The following is a 21332-nucleotide window of genomic DNA, read 5'->3' on the forward strand; positions in this document are numbered from 1 at the left end:
TCAGAAATATAAATTATAATGTTTAAAAATTAAAAATAAGTCATAAAAATTTTAATTTTAAAATATAAATATATATTTTAAAATTTGAATTCAATTAAAAAATTAAAAATATTTTATTTTTTAAGGAGTTCAAAGGACCACTTGAGCTTGAGTTTATTTTTTAAAACCTATTAAGATTGAATTTTAAAGCTCAATTTTTATATAAACATATTATTTTTTTAAGCTCAAGTTTTTATAAAAACGAGTGTAAGCAAGTAACTCTTCGAACCCGGCCCTCGTTCCTGAGTTTGAATTGCGAGCGATGTGGCTGTAAAGATATAGCATCGAGGATTGTTGCGCTAAAAAAATCACCTTTTTACACTGCACCAAAAACATATACTCTGTTTTCAGGAGCTAGCCAGTTGGGGTCGTTAATTTTTGTTTTTTTTTTTTTAACGTTAGGGGATAATTTTGTACTTAAATATAAATCATATTTATAATAAAGAGAGAATTTTGAGAGAAAGTATAACGAGATCAATTTCCTCACAAAACAAGATGCATGGAGACAATGCAATCGTTTGTGGCCACTCCACTAAAGCACGAGTTCTGAATTCCGGTCATCGAAGTATACTTACTGAATAATTAAGAATCATTAATTATGCTTTCATTGTTTTGTAATCTTTTTCAAGTGGCCCAGAAGCATTCCTCGAGGACAAATAATTCTCAACATGTCCGTGCTCAGCCACTCTCTCTTGCTCCCCATTATCATATATAGACCATTGACAATAGAGTAGGGTCCACAGAAACAGGAAGAAGTGGGTTTTTATTCAAGCCACAAAACTTACAGAAAAGGGAGAAGAAAAACGGAGAGAAACATTGAAGAGGATCTATATGTACAAAGATTTGGATCATACATACAATCATGCCCTTAATTACATACACCCCCATGCACCCACGCACATTTTTTGCATTCATATATATATATATATATATATGCACCGAAAGAGAAGATGGTACAAAACTACGAAAGAGACTCAGTACGTAATGTATCAGACATCGAAAGGAGAAGAAGTGCCTGATGATCTGTTCTGGCTCGGCTTCTCGTATGCATCTGATGTCGACCTTCTACGAAACCGGAAGGACTCTTTTGCTCCTAATAAATTAACATAAAAGAAATATATTCATCAAAACACACACACACACACAAACACACACAGAGTACACACAGACTTCTTTATTCTATGTGCTTAACACATATCTTGTTATCTAGCTTCCTCTATATTCGGTGCTACTTGCAATTGTAACAGAAAACGCATGTGGTTTTTCCAAGTTCCAACAGTACCGACATCGTGATTCACACTGGAAAGCTACGTTTAATTGGAATGGATTCACTCGCAAGCTTGAGTAACGATGAGTCATATATATGTACAGATTTACCCCTATACCGCAGGCATTTGGTTATTTTATATAATATTAACCTCAGACAAGTATGAAGTTACCCTAGTTGACTCTGATTAATAGATGCGTATATGTACGTGAATAACCACATTGTACACGTCCATTTCACGTCGAGTGACTGGAATACAGACAAAAGTAACCATCCTCATGCACCTAACATGCATGTTCCATCATCATCCACTCAAGACGGACGGTGTCTCAAAATGACCAGACTGTCCTCACACGAGAATAATTAATCTTGGGCAATGGGCGTCCGCTAATCCAAGGTCTAATAACACATCTTAGTCATAATTAGAATTAGAATCAGGAAATAGCGACGTTACCCGAAGATGGAGACACCGGTGGAGTAGAATCAGCAGGTGAAATTGGAGGCGATCCACTCTGGTACCCTGGAGGTTTTACGATCATGATGCGACGCGTCACTCTTAACGCCTCCTCCACCGATTCCTCGTCGTATGATTCTGATTACAAGGCAGATCCTTTCGTTAGAATTTTTCTGAAGTTATAAGAAAACAGAAATATTGAGGACCTTTTCGGGTGTTAGGAGCTCCATATACATACATACATATATAAATATATATAACTTTGAACGATTGCTGAGATGTTTATGATCTCAATCTCCCAATCTTCTATAATATTTAGATCAATAGGTCATTTCAAAAATTATAGTGAGCTAACAAAGTGCTCTTGACGGTAAAAATGACCTGGACACAACTTGATCTGCAATTAAAAAGCATATGGGGTGTTACGTATAAGAAAGATTCCGTCGGTGATTCATGATTCAAATTCAGATGTCATTGATTCGTATAAATTATGTGTCAAAATATCCAGAGGCGGCTGAAGATAGGAAAAAGCTTTAGCATACCCTTGCCGGATCCAGCTCGGAAACTGAAGGTCTTGTGCTTTCGGAGCTTTCCGAGACCGTTCTCCGGCCGAGGGCCGGCGACGGTATCATCCCACAATTGATCGAGAAGGCCCATGGTGTTGAATAGTATAGCAGATCTAGCCAAGAGAAGAGACCACGCGAGTGATCAGTGTCAGAACTTGGATCTGGATTGGAGATGTGGCATGCATGCGAGGGGAATTTATGGAGGGCGGAGGAATTAAAGATCGAACAAGTCATGTGGATGAGGAGAGACGGGAACCGTCGATAGGAATCAAAGTAGGGATATACAACGTGGCGATCGGATCGGAGGCGAAAGGGAACCATGATGAGCACAACGCACTGTAGTGCTTATCTGATGCAATCTACATCATCTAAATTTAAATAAATAATTTAATATTTTTAAAAATAAAAATTTATAAAAATTATAAACAAATTTTAGTAAATAATTTTTTAATTAATCTAGTTTATATTTAATTTATAATATTTAATTTAATATTAATTTTTTATATTATTATACATTGACTTCACAGTTGTATTTTGTATAGTTTAAATTTAAAATTTTTAATTTATAATTTTTTTAAAAATATTTTTTAAAATTTATAATTAAAATATTATATATTTTATTTTTTGAATATTGTATTCATTAAAATAAAAAATAAAAATTTTAAATTTAAACTTTAAAATAAACATTTGATATCAAATATGAATTATCCAAAATACATGTAAATAGTCAATTTAAAAAATTATAATATTAAATTTAATTATTTAAATTAAATTAATATTATTTAAATTGATGATGAATCTATTTATAAAAAATTATAAATTTTTATTTTAATAAATATAAATATAAATTAAAATTAAAAAATATGGGCCATCCGATTGAATTTGAATGGCTCAGATTTATTTTCATGGATGAGCCCCTTGCCGAGCAGCGAAGACGGACGAAAGGCGAGGCGAAAGCTGAGGGGATAAGGTTCTGGCTTACACATGGGCCCCGCGGACTAGGAGATTCCAGGATGAGGGGTGACACGTGACATTACTTGTTCGTGTGGGCCTGGGAAAATCACGCAATAACAAGTCATTATTTCCACCATGCCCTTTTTTTTTTTGTTGGTGGCCTCTATACAATGCCCGTACTTTATTCCCAATCAGATGCATAAGCCCTTCGATTTTATCATTATTACACGCCTGAACCATGCTTCTTAATTTGACGCTTGTATTGCAATTTTGAATTTTCTTTTTTTTTTTGGTCGAAAATTTTGAATTTTCAAGTCTTCAAAATTTAACAATAATTTCTTCTTAATCAAAAGAAAAAAAAATAGTATTTAAATAAGTTGAGCATGAATTTTTTTTGCTAAATTTAAAAATCTAATGGGTTCTTTATAAATAATCTAAAATTTAAAAGGACTTTTTATCAAAACGAAAAAATCTGATGAAATTTCAAAAATTCAATTACATGCCTCTCCATGAATTTTAATAACTCTTTCTTTAATTACATAACTCATCATGAATTCTCATTACCTTTATAAATTGTATAAAATCCTATTTAGTTTAATGTTATTGTTTGAAATTTTGGCCTTAGGAATTAGTATAAATAAAGCCTCATTCCTTGTACTTCATCATCAAAGAATTGAATTTGAGCATTTTCCTAAATGAGTCTTCTCTCTTTTAAGTTCTATGCCACCATCGGATTCAGTGCGTATTACAAAAATATTGAAATTATTTGAGAAGAGAGCAAGCAGTTGTATGATTTGGGTTTTAAATAGAATAAAAATGTATATAAAATGAGTTATATTGAATAAATTAATTTTTAGATTGATATATTAATGGAAGGGCAGAAAGTGGGGTCTAAAAATAACGGAAACTGAGTCAAATTGACAATATATGCACGGTGTCTTAGAAAATGGAGACAAAACGGGAAAACAAATAAAATACGCAGCGCTGATGGGAACGGAATGAGGAACCAAATAGAAATACTCGGTTATCTTGGGTACTGATGATAATTCTGTCGTGGCCGTTGATGAATCTTGGGCGGAGAAGGATACGAACCTGGTGCCACTGACACTTGGTTTTCAGGAGGCTTTGAGGGCTCAACCATTGCACCAATGTCCGATCGCATGATTCATTTATTGAAGCCATATAAAATCAAATAGAATTGGGGTGGAACGGAGCTCCATGATTATCTCCAGTCCCTTTCAGTTGAAGGACCTCCTTGGGGAACGAGACAATCAAGCAGGTCACCTCACCTCACCACAATATAACTAATCGCTTTCTTTCTTGTCCTTCTTTCTATCTTCAGTCTCTCTTATTTCTTTCAATAAAGGCGCGAGGCGAATGTAGGCGGCCAGGATTACTCAGTGTGAGAGACGAGAGGAGCTAGACGACGAACGTCAGACTTCAGATGGTGGAAATCACATTCTGGATGACTTTTCTAGAATTTTGTTTGGATTTTGGGCGACTCTCAAATCCAATCACTCCTACTTACTTCTTGCTTCAAAACAACTTTCATAACCATTTGTCAAATGTTTGTTTCGTACCATAATTTCTAAGCCATAGCGTTACAAACTGGTTCCATCATCTGATGAATTACTCGTTTCTAGGATATTCTGTATCCAGCCCCCTATCCTCTGTGACAATCACTTTAATGCCACCATAGTGCTTGCTAGCCAATGTAAATGAGGCGGCTTGAATCGATCCACTTTGACGTTGAAAAACTACTACTCTCAAATTCATGCACCTCCAAAAAATTTCCATATACCAGGTCAATTATTCCTTGGGTGAAAAGGTTAAATAAAGTTTTACAATAGATCCTGCATGTTGAAAGAAAATAACCCCATGCACAGTCACAAGCACTCACAACCCAGAAAACGGGGATACAATTTCTCATGGAAACCTGTCCAGCACGCGCGGATAGATATTTTCTGAGGGTAAATTAATTACCAGTTTTGCAGCATAACTAATAAAAGAATGAAATTCTTTTTTTCAATCACCTGCTATATTCCAATCCCTCTAATTTTATGTAGCTATATTAACATGATCTTCCCCCAATTTTGAGTCTCTAAAAAATTGTGATTTTCATACCCAACAAAACGCATAAAAACTACGTGCCTCGGATTCCATCTATAAACATGCATGTGCTGATATAATCAACATGGTGACCGTAAGCATATGATATATTCTGATCATTCCTTTCCCGGAGAATGACCAAAGGAACAAGTCGAGAGAAACCAGAAGCCAGAAAGACCAGTCTCCACACTTGACAGCAATGTTTCCAAATAGTTCAAAATTCTTTACCATGGAATTGTTTGATACCTAACATTCGGCGGTATCTCGATTATCTTCGGGATGATCATATTTGTTTCATATGACAATTGGAAATTAAATATCAAATAATATATTTAGTACTTATTAGAAGTACGTGCAACGTGAGATGTTTGAGATTTTTTTCATGTAACATGAGATGAGATATAAAATAATAGAATTTTATATTTGGGGGACATCTTGTATGACAATCTATCGAATACAATATATATATATATATATATATTTTGAAAAAAAAAAACAATATACGACTGACGGCTCCTGTCTGCTTAAAATATTTATCCCTACAGCAGCAAGCATCGCATAAAAGAGCAAAAGGTATATATTTGACTCTTCCCATTACCATGTAGATACTAGATCGAAGAGAAAATTGCATTAATGTGGATACAAGCTTAAGGGCCGGGTTTCATTATTTATTTATATATTTTATTTTATATTTAATAAAATAAAAATTTTAAATTTTAATAAGTCTATTTTATCATCAATCGGGACAATTGTAGATTTAATCTGAATGATAAATTTAATATTAAATATTTTTATAAATTGACTATCTAGATATATTTTGAAATGTCTGAATTTAAACTAAAATTATTTTAAAATTTTTTTATTTTAGTGAATATAATATTAAAAAATAAACATAAAGATAATCTTCAAATTGGATTTTTAAAAAAATTAAAAAATTATGATTTAAAATTTTTAAATATAGACTATGTAGAGTACATTTAAATAATTAATTTATAAAAATATTTAATATTAAATTTATCATTCAGATTAAATCAGTATTATCCAGATTGATGATAGAGTAAATTTATTAAAATTTATAATTTTTATTTATCAAATATAAAATAAAATATAAAAATAAAATATAAAAACTTGGACCATTCAGATTAAAAATCTGAACGATCCAGATTACTCATCATGTGATAAGCACCATGGTGTTTATCACATGATGAGTAACGAAACTGATCTCCTATGAGCATAGGTGATTGTGACTAACCTTGCATGAACAATTTTGATGCTAGTTTGAGTAATTATGTGTAGTTAAACCTGAAATGTGGCTTAACCATAGACACCCTTATTTGTAAAATCTAGTGGAAGAAGATTTAATACAAGAAACGAACAGGAGAAAACCTCAGAGAACAATACTTTTAGAAAAAGTTCAAATCAAAAGTCTTTGCAACAAAAGATTTATACATCAAAGCCAAGATTTATCTAGAAAACCCTAAAGTGAATGAAGGAACAGATTTTTAAAGGAACAAAATAAAATAAAATCAACATTGTAACATCCTGAGTTTTAATTCCCTGATTAATTTAACCTAATTAGGGTAATCAAGTAAATTGAAATGGTATGTGATTAGAGAGGTCTAATAATTATATTTGGTGGTATTTCAGCCCTAGTTGTCAGTTCGGTATCGAGGCGAATCACCTGAGCATCGAAAGGAGAAGAAAAGGAAGAGTTGAAGTTGCTGTGCCATATGCCGTGGCACTTAGATTATTAGGCACAACGCACAGCCATCTCTAAGAGAGAGAGAGGACCTCTTTGTACCATCCGCCGTGACGTGTTGTGCATCCGTCGTGGCGCATGGTCATTTTTTTTGTAGTTTATCAGACGCGAAATGAGACAGAAATAGAGAGAAGAGAAAAGAGAGAAAGAAGAAGTGCCAAAGCTTTATTAGGATTTACTTGAGGATGACTTTAAGAGTATTTTGAAAGCTACAAATACTTAAGATAAGTATCATACTCATTAATCTCCCAATTTCTTCCATTTTTATGAATTTATGGTTAAGGTTTGATAGTAGAAGCAGGATTTCGGTCCATATAAGTTATGAGTCTGAATTAGTTGACTCAAACAGAGTTAATGGGGATAGATTAGAGTATCTAAACTTAAGTATAATGAGTTTTGATATATTGGGTTGCTGGGCACCATTAATGTTTGAAAATCCCATTTATTATGGGTAACTGAAAGTTTGTGATGCCATTAATAGAAATTTAATGGCTCATTAATGCTATTGAGGGCTAAAGATAACTATTAAATCCAATACTCAAGCTCCACCTCTTATAGAGTGAAGGTTGGACAATTTGAGAGTAGAGATTGAGGGTTCAAGTTGTTGAGTTTGTTATGTTGATGGAATTCAACTTGGTTGATTTTAGTTTTGGCTCTTGGACACCTATTTGATTAGAATTTCAAGCTTGAAAGCTAGTTGATTGAGGGATAAATCTTTGACCTTTTAAAAGTTTGAGGTAACCGGGGGAAACTCTACTTTAAATAGTTGTATGTTAATTGATTGTTGAATGCGAATGGTGAATGTTACATGCATGAGATTGATTTTTTTTTTTGTAAACCTATATATTAGTTTTCAATGAGTGTATGAAAATTTGATTGAGCACAATGCTATTTTAGCTTGAAATGCAAAATGCAAAGTTAAGAGGATTTTACTATGAGAATGCGTATGTTTTGAAAAAAAAAGAATACAATGATGAGTAGAGATATTTATGTGTTAGTGATGAAATGTATGTGAGAAAATTATAAGAATACACACTTAGGTAGTGTAAGGTTGTGAGCCCAACGTGGTTGTTGTAAAAGTGAGTATATGAAAGCGAAAAAGTAAACTCAAGTGAGTAATAATTATGGCATGATCAGTGGTAGGAGTTCGTCTAAAAATTGAGAGTAGAGAAAATTTATATGGTATTTAGGCTACCCTTCGGTGCACGAGGGCTATAACCTTGTCCCACTATTTGTCTAGAGATTGTCTCATAGTTTGTCGAGGGACTAGAACCTAGCTATTTCCACTGGTTCAATGAGAAGGATAGCCTAGGTAGGAGATACCTCAAGGATTTGAGAATGAAAAAAGTCGTGGTCTAAGAGTGAGTTTTGTGATCTTTGATTGGGTCACACCTCACAATTGGTAGGCTTGGATAGTCCAGTCACACGGATAGAGCTCTAATTAATGTTATAGCCCATGATTTCGGTCTGAGAAAATAAGGAGGATATAAGGGTAGTTGATCATTACCTAAGTAAATATATGATGTGTCACACATGCTAAGTAATGGCATGTCATAATAGTATGGGTCATGTCACATAGCTGAGAATATAGTGACAATATACCTAGTTATGTGAGTAAAGAAGCTATAGAGTGATAAGTGATAAAATGTGATATATGTGGACATGCTTTATAAATTTGATCTCCTTATACATGTATTTGTTTTATAATTGATATATAACTGCTTAGAGTAGGTTTAACCTTGGTTACTGAGTGGTTAGACTTACCCCTCTTATTTAATACTTTTCAAGTTCTAGCTCTGGTGTTGAAAGGGGGAAGACTAGAGAGGCAGAAAATTAGCATATTTCTACTGTATGCCTTTAGTTTAGATTTAATTGTGTAATAGCATATCATTTGCCAATTTTAGGATGCATATTACCTCACTTGAAGTATTTTGGTTGTTGAAAATGTTAGAATTGTATTTTAGGCCCTTAGCCTTTATGCATGTTGATATATATATTTTTATAGGGTTAAAATACTAGTACAAGTGTAAAAATAAAAATTTAAGCATGTTTTGAATGATTTGAGTTAAATGCAATGGCAAATTACCTCCCCCTTTATTTTGGTAAAATGGGATTGAAGAGTGAATTTTGGTTATATTGATATTTCGGTGCTTGTAATATGTTGTAGTAGTAGTCCTAGATTAGACATGGTTCAGGTGTTAGGAAAAACTTTTGGCACTTGTTGAGGGTTTTGGACACACATTTTATGTAAAAGTGTTGAAAAGTGGTTAAAATGTGTTTGAGTGCCCAACTTTCTAGTGTGACTTATTTTGGAAGTGAAACTTATGCCATTAGCTATTTCATATAAAAAACTTTTCGTAGACATCTAGATCACGTCATTCAAACATCGGACGAAGAATCGGGGCGAGTCGAAAATTTTCTCAATTTTGCTGTCAAATGATAGCAGAACTAGTGAAATTTCGTGCAACATGCCGCGGCGCATGGCGCCTGAGCCACTGCGCGTGACATAGAGAATAACACATCACGACATAGCGTGCATAAGCTGCAGTGCATGGCTCTAAATCACATCACATGTTTTGTTTTTCAACCATTTTCAACTTCTTTCACTCCTCTGAGGTATCCCATGCTTCTAAAGCTTATTTTTACTCTGATATAAAAGATTTTAATCGATTTTAACTTGTTTCTATTTAGAAAACTTAGGATCCCTTATTTTTGATTAAATTTTGGTAATCACTTTTTGAGTTAATCCTTAGGTTACCATGAGTTTTATTTGTTAATTGTGTTTAGTGGAGTGAGAACGTTTCAACTTGGTATCAATTTCCTTGGTTCTGAGAACTGGTTTATGGTTTATGTGATTGGATTGTTCTAATTTCTTGTGCGTTGCATATACAATTTCTTGTTCAATCACATAATACACAATCAATCGTTGAACTCTACTTTACCAATTTCATTAGACTCCTCAATTACAAATCCATTGAACATCTCATTTGCAATTTCATTAAATTCCTTCTATCTCACATTCATGAAACTCTACTTAGTACATAATTATTGAACTTCATAAAATCATATTACAAGAAATCCATTAATCATGTTTCAAAGGATTTTGCATATAACATATCATTGAACTTTTACAAAAATCATCATAACGAATTTTAACAAATTTTATGCCACACTTGAATTTCATTCAAATTTATATAATTCAATTATCAAATGTCAAACCATAAACTAATTAACACACAAAAAGCACAAGGTAGAATTTCTCTAGTTACCTCAAACTTTTGAAACGTCAAAAGTTTCAACCCTCAAACACTCACTTCCAAAGCTTCTAAGAAGCTTGAATGGTGTGAAAGATTGTCACTCTATAACGAGTCACAAATTAATTAATCAATATTTAATTTTTGGATAATTTCGACTACTAACTCAACATTTTTTCACTCTCAAGATTCAGTTTTCACTCATATAAAAATACCTAAAAGGTTTCTTGACTTTCTCTAGCCCTCATCAACATCATTGAACTCTTTAGTAGCCATTAATAAAGCTACATTATTCCAAATAACATATTCATAGAGAATTTTTGGATATTAAATGTTCCCCAACTCTGGATAGCACAAAACCATAAATACTAGGTTTTATTAGCTTCATCAAATTTTATTAACTCTATTTATGTTGATGGTTCGGATTTATAGCCTATATGGATTGAAAATCACCATTATCAACTAAACCCTAACTTCTAACACTAAGAAAATGAAAGAAGGTAGGAAGATTTAAGTTTATAAACTTTACTTTAAATATTTTCTAGCTCTAAAGTACTCTCAAAGGTTAATTTTCGCAAGCCCTAACACTACTCTTTCTATATCTCGTTGCCTCTCTTTCTTTTCCCTCTTTTATTGCATCAGTTTGCATTCTTATTTTGCAAAAAAATGGCCATGCATCACAGTGAATGTACAATACACTATAGTGTATGGCACAGAGAGCATCTCTCTAAGTGTATTGACACACATGTGTTGGGGTGGCCAAATTCACAAGCCCCGACGTGTGGCATAGAACCATCCCTTTCAAATTTTCTCCCTTTTTTCATTCCTAGGTGACTCGACTTCCTTCGAATCCATATTTAAGGTTGAAAATAAAATTAAACATGCCCGTTAGACCTCTCTAGCCACACACCTTTCTAATAAACTTAATCAATCTAATCAGGTTTAAATAACCAGATTAAAATTTGAGGATGTTACAAAATCAGGGTAATTAAGTAAATTAGTTACAGAGAGCTAATTAATGTTTTGGATTGTGAGTTTAGCCTTAGGATTGAGTCCGGAGTGAAGTCAAGTCACCCAGCCATGAAAAAGTGAGAAAAATAAGGAGAAATAGCTCTGTGCCACATGCTGCGGTGTGTGCACGACATGCTGCTATGCATAAGCCAATTAGAATATAAAGATCCCTCTTTACATCATATACCGCGGTGTGTGATATAGGTGCCATAGTGTATGGTACACTTTTTGCAAAAATAAGATGCGAACTAATATGAAAAATAGAGAGAAGAGATAAAGGAAATGAAGAAGACGAAGAGAGATCTACTAGAGCTTCATTCTTAAAAGGATTGGAGGTCTTTTTAAGCTACTAAACCCCAAGGGTAAGCCTCCTAGCTTATTCTTTCCCTTTCAAACTTATGTTCTCAAGCTTTTGGTTAGGGTTTATTAATGGGAGATGATTTTTGGTCCATATGAGTTATGAATCTATACCTTTTAACTTAAATGGAATTAATGAGAGTTATTTAGGGTGTCTAAATCTAGTATTGATTATTTTATAAGTTTTTGGTTGGTAAGCTTTATTAATGTTCAAAATTAAGGCATTGATTTTGAATGTTTAGGGTTATTGGTTGACATTAATGACTTAAGAAGAGTTTAATGGTTAGTTGAGGATTGATAGAGAGTTAAAATACTTAATGGGCAAGCCTAATTGTTAGAAATGAAGGCTTTAAGTGTTTTGGAAATTGGAAAATTAGAGTCAGGAGCATGTGTTTAACAATATTGATGAATTTGGACTTGATTAATTATATAGTAATCATCCGGGCACCATATTTGGCTTGGGAAAGCAAGCTTGGAAGCAAGTCATTAAGGGGTAAACCTTTAACCTCTTAAAGGTTTGAGATAATCGAGGAAAACCTATCTTAGATAGTTGTTTGTAAATTATATTATAATGTAAAATGAGTTTATTTGCATGCACAATTGAATTTGTAAATATGAAAGCATGCCGTAAACCATATGGTAGTGTAGTAATCCTTAACTTGATTTAAATGTGGAGATGAAACTTAAAATAATTTGCAAATTATGACATGTAATTGAAATGAGAAGCGTGTGACATGAGATGTGATGATCATATGGTTGTATTGACATGTGAGTACTATATATGTGGCTAAATGAGAAATTAAAGCATTTTATGAAATTAAGAATTGAAGTGGATAATGATTGTGATGATGTTGATACTCACTTGGGTGGCATGATACCATAAGCCCAACGTGTGATGTTAAGTAGATTAAATTGTGAAATGAGTAAATGCAAACATAATATGATGATTTGATGGGAGCTCGTCTAGAGAATGGAGTAGATAAAATTTATATGGTATTTATGGCTGCCTTTCAGTGCACGAAAGCCAAGCTTGTCCTACTGTTTGTTGAGGATATTGGCTTAGGGTATATGACACTCTAGATATTCGAGACTGAGGGAAGTCGTGGTCTGAGAGTGAGTATTGTGATATTTGGCTAGGTCATACCTCACAATTGGTGAGCTTAAGTAGTCCAGTCACATGAACGAAACCTTGATTTTGCTTATAACCCACAATTTTAGCCGAAGGAAATAAGGAGGGTATAAAGAGGAATTGATCATGCATATATGTATATATATATTCGACTTGTCATATGGCTGTTAAGTTTATGGTAAGTCATAAAAGTGAATATGCCATTATCGCATTATTGTCTGTGTTGTGACATTGTGCATTGAGTTGATGAGTTAGGTCATTGTCATATGTTTGAGTGTATTGTAGTAATGTACTCGGTGTTTTGAAATGAGAGATATAAAAATGAGTCTATTGTAAAATTACAACTTGTATTATGTATAATCTCATATTTTGAGTAATCTACTCCCTTTTATGTGTTTAAATCAATTGATATATAACTACATAGGATATGTGTACCTTGATTATTGAGTAACTAGACTCACCCATCTCCTTCAATATTTTACATGCTCTAGCTTTGGTGCGGAAAACAAAAGCTCTAGAGGCTTAGGAACCTGTGATTCTTACTATAAACCCTTTACCTAGATTTGTTTTGTGTAATAGATAATATATTGCCAATTATGATGCATTTTATTTATACTATTGTTAATGAATTAGATATGTATTTTGGGCATTGAAATGTTGTATATAACATGTTAAAGTATTTATAGGGTCAAAATATTGGTATAAGTGTGAAAAATTTAATTTGACCATGTCTATGAATATTTATGAGTAAATGCAATGCTAAGAGCTCCTCCTCTATTTTTGGTATTAAAAGGGTTGATGAGTGAAAATTTGATATGATTAGAATTATGTGTGTGCAGTGTATTGTACAGGTAGTCTTAGGTCCATTGATAATGGTTTGGGTGTTAGGAATGGTTTTTGACATATTTATAGGGTTTTAGACACCTTTTAGTTGTGAAAATAATTTAAAAATGTGTTTGAGTATTCATCTTCTTTGTGTGACATAATTTAAAAGTAAAACTTATGTCATTGGCTAGGTTAGGAAAAGATCTTTTTGTAGACACTTAAATTACCTCATTTGGATATTAGATGGGAAAATGAGGCATGTCAGAAGTTGCCTCAGGTTGCTATCAAATGACAACAAAATTGCCGTTTGATGCATGCAACACACCGCAGATCATGGTGCTTGTGTACATGCTGCGACGCACTGCCTTGTTTTTCATGACTTAATGTTTTTCAAATGTTTCTAAATTTTTTCATTCCTCTGAGGTATCTCATGCTTTTGAAATATTATTTTACTCTGATGTGAGATTTATTAAGTGATGTTTTAGTGAAATTGATTTATAAAAACTTGAGATCCCATTTTTATAAAATTTAAACTTGGTAATCTAAAAAGGAGCTTAACCTATGATTACCTTTGTTTGTGTGATTGTGTTTAGTGAGGGGGATATTACATACATCCTTTAGACCTCTTACCATTAAGAATGGCTCTTCGCCATGGCACCCTTCTCTAAACATTCTCTTCTCTTTTTATCAAATTATAGAGGTAGTAGTTGAGTCATCTTTGATAAGTTCTACATTACACCATTTACGACCATCTTGGGCTGTTTACTTGGATAAGTTATAAAGAGAGAGAGTAGGGAAGGGGGAGAGAGAGAGAGGGGAAGGAAAGGGACACGAGGAGAGAGGGGAGAAGGAGAGAGGAGTGAGGTGAGGTAAGAAAGATATAAAGTAAGTCCCATTATTATATTTTATTATTAAAAATATTTAAAAAATTCATGTGGACCTCAATAATGGATAATTAAAGCTAGGGGTATGGAGAAATAAAAATTCTAAGGTTGAAGGATAAAATTGACCTTTAGTTAAATTTATGATCATTTGTAAACTTTTGTATACAGTTTAGAAATAAAAATGACCCTTAACCCTACATATGATTAACATTGGTAACTACATATTATTATATTACTAAAAATAGAAAATTGAGATATGACTAAAAAAAATGAAGTAAACAAGTCCACATGTAGAATAGTTAATATTATCAATTATAAAATAATTTAAATAAAATAATAAATAATTTAAATATAGGTAAATTTTGAACCTATTTTATATTTCATATGAATAGCTTCAATATCCACAAAAATCTATATTTTATTATGTGTACATAATTTTTACTATGTACTTTATATTTTATATGAATAACTTTAAGATTCATTTTATATTTTATATGGATAACTTTAGAATTTATTTTTTGTTATTTGTGCATGACTTCAACATTCACTTTTCTAAAAATTATTTATGTAGCCAAACAAGTTATATATATAAACAATGAATTAAAAATAAGTAATTGAATGTAGAATAAACAAACAAATAGATAAAAAAAATAATTGAATATATATCTTCTATGAATATTTATATTTTATATGAATAATTTTAGGATCCAATAGGTATTTTGAATGCAAATAACTTAGGATTTACTTTACAAATAATCTTGAAATCCACCTTATATTGTATGTGAACATATTCGGGATCTATGTTATATTTTGTATATGAATAAATTCAAGATTCACTCTATATTAAATGTGAATAATTTCAAATACCACCATATGTTATGTGTTGATAACCTCATAATTCATTGTTCTAAAATTAAATCATGCCTTATACTTCTGGATGCACACAATAATTAATTGAGGGAGGATGAAAATAATTCAACAAAAATAAATAACATATAAAATAACAAAAGTTCACAAAAGATAAAGATTTGCTTAATATTCAACTAATCATACCTCCATTTCTATTAGAGATGTTCATTGACATGAACATTAATCTCTAATACAGTAATTATAAGTCGTGCTAATAACATGTTATGAAAATAGAGATTGAGAGGAGGAGAGGAGATAAAATTATAAGGAAAGAATAAGAGTATGAGAGAATTAAGATCTTTCTTATTTGGGTGTGTTAAATATAATTGAGATACCTTATATTTATAAACACAAATATATCAATTAAATTAAATTAAATATATAAAATAATAATAACTTAAAGATATTATGATAAGTGAAGGATATTGAAAAATCTAAAGATATGGACATAAAAAAATCTTCTAATATTCATAAAAAAATGATATAGAAGATAAAAAATCAATTCCAATTAAAAAGAAAATGGAAATTATAATCTTAATCCATACTTTGGCTATGTTCTTTTAGACAGCGTCATTTTAGCTTGTACAAAGTGCTCGAGGATAATATCTCTTTTTTTGAGGATAATATTTTAGTTTTTATTTTTTCCTCTTATACATAAAAAATAGATTTACTAGCAAAAATAATAATATTAGCTGGTAAAAAAAACAAAATAATAATATTTGCATGGAAGGTAATAATCCTAAGAAGTCTGTAGAGTTTCGCTTTTGGGCCGAGAATACTGTTCTTTTGAGTAAATGCGGGCAACAGTATTGGACCGGGGAATGTTTGGACGGCCCACACTTGATCTCACTGGAAGAGCGTGTACGTGTAACCACGTCATTGGAACCTTGACAAACGTCTCAATTTATAACTGGCAGATGAGCTTTCCCTTGTTCTCCAGCTTCCAGAAGCGCCCATGCAGAAAACCAACTCCTCCAAGTTAACGAGCTCCCGGATTCTCTAATCTCTCCTATTTCACTTCTGAAGCACCAATTACCAACACCCGCACCTATCTGATCAATCCTTACCCAGCCCGATTCTGCATCTCAAATTTTCTGGTCAGGTATGCGCTCCCTTGCTAACCATCTCGCCCTCCAGTACTCTCCTATTTGGTATATTTTCTTTTGTCTGTTTGTTGAAATCATATACACATTTTGAAATAGTCACGGATTCTTCTTTCTTTTGCGAGTGGGGAGGTTTTGATAATCATCTAACTATCATAAGAATCTATATAGACAAACTTCTTTGTTAATTATACTTAGTTTGGGGTGGAAATATGCAATTTTATGATTTTAATTGTTTTTCAGGGAAAAAAAAATGAGTAGCCTGTCAAGTCGCACTATTTATGTTGGAAATCTTCCTGGTGATATTCGATTGAGAGAAGTTGAGGATCTTTTCTACAAGGTACAAATATTTATAATTTATTATTTTGATCTTTGCTGAAACTTATAATCTTGAACTATTGCTTTATACAGTGTACTTCTAGCTGACATACTTTTCCCAAAGATGCCTTGCTATATATTTTTCATTTAAAAAAAAAAAAAAACGTTCGTTCCATGCACATAAAATGTCACCTTAGCTTATAAGCCATGCCATAAGGCTGGAAAAAAAGTATATAATTATTCGTTAGTATGTTTTCTTGTTGGTATAATTTTTTTTTTTTTGGTTCTTTCGATTATGGTTGTAGATCTAGATTTGCATTGTATCCGTTCACTAACTTCTGTCTTCACTTCCTGATCTCAGTATGGTCCTATTGTTGACATTGATTTGAAAATCCCTCCGAGACCTCCTGGTTATGCTTTTGTGAAGGTATTTCCCAGATTTTATGATATAAGGACATGGGATATTTCTCTCACATTTCTCACTTTTTTCTTTCCATCTTTTCTGTTTTGAACATGATATTTCGCAGTTTGAGAATCGTCGTGATGCTGAAGATGCTATTCGCTATCGAGATGGTTATAAATTTGATGGTTTCCGATTGCGTGTTAGTACAATTACTTTTATCACTTTCTACTTTTTCTGGTTTTTGTCACAGTATCTAACGTCCTTTTGAACGCCTGTTTCTCCGCCACTCATAGGTTGAATTTGCACATGGCGGGCGGGGATATTCATCATCGGTTGACCATTATAGTAGTTATAGCAGTGGTGGTAGTAGCCGTGCCGTTTCTAAGCGTTCAGACTATCGTGGTATGAATTTTTACTTGATATAAGCTTTTGCAGTTCTATATATTAGTTTAATTTTATTTTCATTTTTATTGTCGATTTATTTCCAACGGTGAAAAATGCTTTTGATGCGTTATTTATTTTGTTCAATTTGCAGTTCTGGTCACTGGATTACCCCCATCAGCTTCATGGCAAGACCTGAAGGTATGGATGGTTCATTCTTCTTAAGATTGTCTGACCGTATCACATTAATTGCATGGAAGAGGTTGATGATATTTATTGCGACGTCATAGAGTTGGATGATAATTAATGTGTAATCTACACTGATTCTGAGTGTTCAATGACTAGGATCACATGCGCAAAGCTGGTGATGTATGCTTCTCTGAAGTCTTTCGTGAGCGTGGTGGTAAGTAGAATAAAACCTAACGTGCCTTATCACATTCTGGACTTGGTGAGAAATGGTTGAGAGTTGAGATATATATTTGGATGGAATTTGCTTGATGCTGAAGCAGCGAAGCAAGCAAAAGAATAAATATATCCTAAGTGAAGTGTCTTTCTGAAAGTTCTACTTTTTGTTAATTTTGAATAAGTTAATGATATAAGGCTGTAGGTAGATGACTTTATTGTAGGGCACTGTAATTTTTGGAGAACATACTTGTATTTTATTCTCTGCAACTCACAGAAATATTCTATAATTTTTTTGTTGAACTTTTCAAAGCATGATTTTTTCTGTTAAATTCAATGCTTATGTAGGCATGACTGGGATCGTGGATTATACTAACTATGATGATATGAAGTATGCTGTGAGTATTTTGGTCTCATCTTTTAATTGCTTGGTCCCCTTGAGCTGGATTTTTAAGATGACCACCATCTATACTTACCGGTAATATTTGTATTGCCTTCTTTCACAGATCAGGAAACTTGATGACTCAGAATTCCGAAATGCATTTTCTCGTGCATACATACGGGTATTTAATGATTTGCATTTTAGCTTCATTCTGGTTCCTACTTGTGTGATTGTATGTTTAATCATTTGTTTCTCTGGTTGGTTATTGATCTAGGTGAGGGAATATGATCGACGGAGTTATTCTAGGAGTCTCAGCCGTGATTCAAGGAGAAGCTATTCTCGAAGCTATAGCCGCAGTCCTTATAGGTCACGAAGTCGAAGCCGCAGTTTGAGTCGGGATCACTGCTATAGAGGCAGCAGCAGAAGGTTAATTTGCTGCGCTGTTTAAGTATGATTTTGTGTGATTGTGTCTGTTGTAATTACGAATTGAAGAATCAATTGGCCTTCATATGTTGCAGTTTGTCACCAAAGGTAAAACTTTCAAGACGTTCAATATCTCTTTCAAGGCAAGTTTCTTCTCTGCCTCCTTTTCTGTGCACTTGTTTTTCTAATTTAAGTTTCTAAGGTGATTATACATTTACATGATGGGTGTTCTTATTATAAAATCCCTTGGCGCCAAATCTGTTATCTTTCTTGACTGTATTTTTAATTAAATTTTATCAGTGTTTTGATAGGCAGAACTGCAGTTTGAGCTCTTTGATAAGTTTCCCCTTCACTTTTGTTTAGTTATGATGCGAAATTAGAGGAGTTAGCCGATTTCTTGTGCAAATCATACATGTATAGATAGTCCGACTTCCATAAAATTTCTCAATCCTTGGCAAATTTTCCCTGATTCATTAGGATTCCTGCCAGCTGGGTCTTCCATGATTTTTAACCTCGACTGGAATAGCTAAGTATCTTCGCGTGTTATAAGCATAGGAATGTTTTTCCATGATTTTAGTTATCAGAAAAGACCTTTAACTCTGCTTTATCGGTCTATATTATATTACGTACGGATTCTTTTTCGAGATTGACTGTGCTTCAATATTTGCCTTCACCTTTATATTCATTACATACCTTTTTTGGTCAGTTGTAGTTGACTGGGCCTCTCATTTCGTTTGTGCGTTAGTGGAGTATAAAATTGATTTTCCAGCATGATACGAAAAACTTTATTACAACATTCACTCTGTTCTCATAAAACCTTATGCTGCTCCATATACTTGTCAGCATAATTCTTCATATTTTGGAAGGTGGAGAGGGAATTGTAAACTGGTTCATCTGGTTTGCCGCTAATTGTATAATGTTCCCTAGGTTGACTTTTGTTATCTAAATGTGGCATTTTGCATAACCTCTGGACTGCCTGTTAGGATCTTGATGGCATGTGGTGCTCAAATGCCTGCAGCTTAGTGATTGAGGTAACACAGTTTTATTGATGAGCGCCTGTGGAACAACTTAATGCTCTGACAATTGATAACAAGATTTATTGATGTTATTCATGGTCTGCTGATGTTGTAGACCGGATGGCTGTATATGGGTGAGTTGGAATCTAAAAGCTGGATTATCCTGAGCTAAGCGGAATTGGCACTGACTATTGCTTATCTGAAATATTACATTCCCGAAACTACTTCAATATAACATATGCTCTAAGTTCTGGAGCTGAACTGGACACTTCCTTTAGGATTTTACTTTGTGATGATGTAATGTCTTGGATTTAGCATCCCCGCAGCTTGTCCAAGAATCCTACGCAGCCAGGAATAGATTTAATTCAGACTTCGAATGAGATACTGAGTCCTATTAATTTTCCACTTGGCAGCTGCGTTAGACTTGTGGTAGATTTGTTTCTTCCTTTGGGTTGTCGGCTTGTGGCAACTTTGGTGTGAAACTGATATTGGGCTTGTGAGTCAAGCATTTTGATGGATCATTATGGATATTTGATTGGGTTGTTTCTTCATAAATTTGCAGATCCCACTCAAGATCCAGATCTCCAAATTCATCTGTAAGTATTATCCAACTTGCAGTACCTGAGATTATTTAAAGGTGGGGACAAAAGGAACGAAAATACGTGGTTGTCTAATTTTCTCTTCACATTTGCTTAATCTTTGCCCTCTGCATTTTGTTTGCCATAGAAGAACTAAGTAGATAATAGGATAATGGAACACGCCAGCCAAAAGAGGGTTTGAATACAAACGGTATTTTATATGAACATGGATTCATTCCATAACATAATTGTACGGTACTGTTCTTTGTGCACTAAGCAGCCTTCACCTTATAGAAGTTACAGTCCTCGCCATAAAAGCTTGTTGCGATCCCGTTCACCTTCGGTATGTTCATTATTCTTAAAGGTCATTTCTGGAGTTGATTATGAATTTCTTATCTCGAAAGTAGTATTTTGTGTTCCTTGACGTTCTGGATGATTGATTGGCAGGTGAGGCCTGACCGCGGCAGCTCTGTTGACTCTGCATATCGCTATTGAGAGATGAGTGCTTTTTTTTGCTGGCATTTTAGGACGTGCAAGGTTCGTATGTAGCTCCTAATGGTGTTGGCTGAGTTATGAATAAAAGGGGCAGATGGTACATTATGAACCAGAACTAAATTATCTGTATGGTTATAATAATCTCTTCTTGGTTCTCGCTAACTAGTTTGTCATGTGCCCATGTGCCTGGTGTTCTTTGGTTAGTCTTAATGGTCAATCCAGCATTTCTTAGTCAGTTTTTGGCATGATGTCATATTATGCCACCATTTCCTGAGACAAGGATAAATTTTGTGGTATAATTTGTTTCCTTCTTG

At 33.3% G+C, this 21332-nt stretch overlaps 2 protein-coding genes across 14 annotated transcripts; one reads left to right on the forward strand and one right to left on the reverse strand.

Annotated features, from left to right (window-relative positions):
- Positions 1 to 783: 783 nt before the first annotated feature.
- On the reverse strand, positions 784 to 2540 carry LOC129306444 (dormancy-associated protein homolog 3-like). The gene is made up of 3 exons (XM_054947058.1): positions 2303 to 2540; positions 1761 to 1898; positions 784 to 1132 (listed from the first exon to the last, which is right to left on the reverse strand). Exons 1-3 carry the CDS (start codon positions 2415 to 2417, stop codon positions 1029 to 1031), a joined length of 357 nt encoding a protein of 118 aa, XP_054803033.1. The 5' UTR covers positions 2418 to 2540; the 3' UTR covers positions 784 to 1028.
- Positions 2541 to 16449: 13909 nt separating this feature from the next.
- Positions 16450 to 21180, forward strand: LOC129305794 (serine/arginine-rich splicing factor SR30-like). 13 transcript variants are annotated; one of them, XR_008592043.1, is made up of 16 exons: positions 16450 to 16619; positions 16864 to 16960; positions 17300 to 17365; positions 17466 to 17540; positions 17635 to 17743; positions 17877 to 17923; positions 18068 to 18125; positions 18473 to 18522; positions 18631 to 18687; positions 18781 to 18932; positions 19025 to 19072; positions 19913 to 19960; positions 20061 to 20079; positions 20508 to 20541; positions 20804 to 20866; positions 20971 to 20988. XR_008592043.1 is itself a non-coding variant. In XM_054945890.1 (14 exons), exons 2-14 carry the CDS (start codon positions 16874 to 16876, stop codon positions 21016 to 21018), a joined length of 894 nt encoding a protein of 297 aa, XP_054801865.1. In that variant the 5' UTR covers positions 16451 to 16619; positions 16864 to 16873; the 3' UTR covers positions 21019 to 21180. The 13 variants fall into 13 exon arrangements, 1 of the variants encoding a protein (XP_054801865.1); XR_008592046.1 differs by having other exon boundaries at positions 19857 to 19960; positions 20508 to 20866; positions 20971 to 21180; XR_008592042.1 differs by having other exon boundaries at positions 20508 to 20866; positions 20971 to 21180.
- The last annotated feature ends 152 nt before the right edge of the window (positions 21181 to 21332 follow it).

This window comes from Prosopis cineraria, unplaced genomic scaffold, assembly GCF_029017545.1.
Source record: "Prosopis cineraria cultivar Desert tree isolate PC_DT_omini unplaced genomic scaffold, ASM2901754v1 PC3, whole genome shotgun sequence".
Classification (NCBI taxonomy): Eukaryota; Viridiplantae; Streptophyta; class Magnoliopsida; order Fabales; family Fabaceae; genus Prosopis; species Prosopis cineraria.

Bases quoted from the DNA above. Each gene is read 5' to 3' on its own strand.
- LOC129306444 (XM_054947058.1), bottom strand. From the start codon at position 2,417: ATGGGCCTTCTCGATCAATTGTGGGATGATACCGTCGCCGGCCCTCGG. The intron at 1,899-2,302 runs GTATGCTAAAGC...CCTTGTAATCAG, and splicing joins CCGAGCTGGATCCGGCAAGG to AATCATACGACGAGGAATCG. The intron at 1,133-1,760 runs GTAACGTCGCTA...TTAATTTATTAG, and splicing joins ACCGGTGTCTCCATCTTCGG to GAGCAAAAGAGTCCTTCCGG.
- LOC129305794 (XM_054945890.1), top strand. From the start codon at position 16,874: ATGAGTAGCCTGTCAAGTCGCACTATTTATGTTGGAAATCTTCCTGGT. The intron at 18,523-18,630 runs GTGAGTATTTTG...CTTCTTTCACAG, and splicing joins ATGATGATATGAAGTATGCT to ATCAGGAAACTTGATGACTC. The intron at 18,688-18,780 runs GTATTTAATGAT...TTATTGATCTAG, and splicing joins TTTCTCGTGCATACATACGG to GTGAGGGAATATGATCGACG.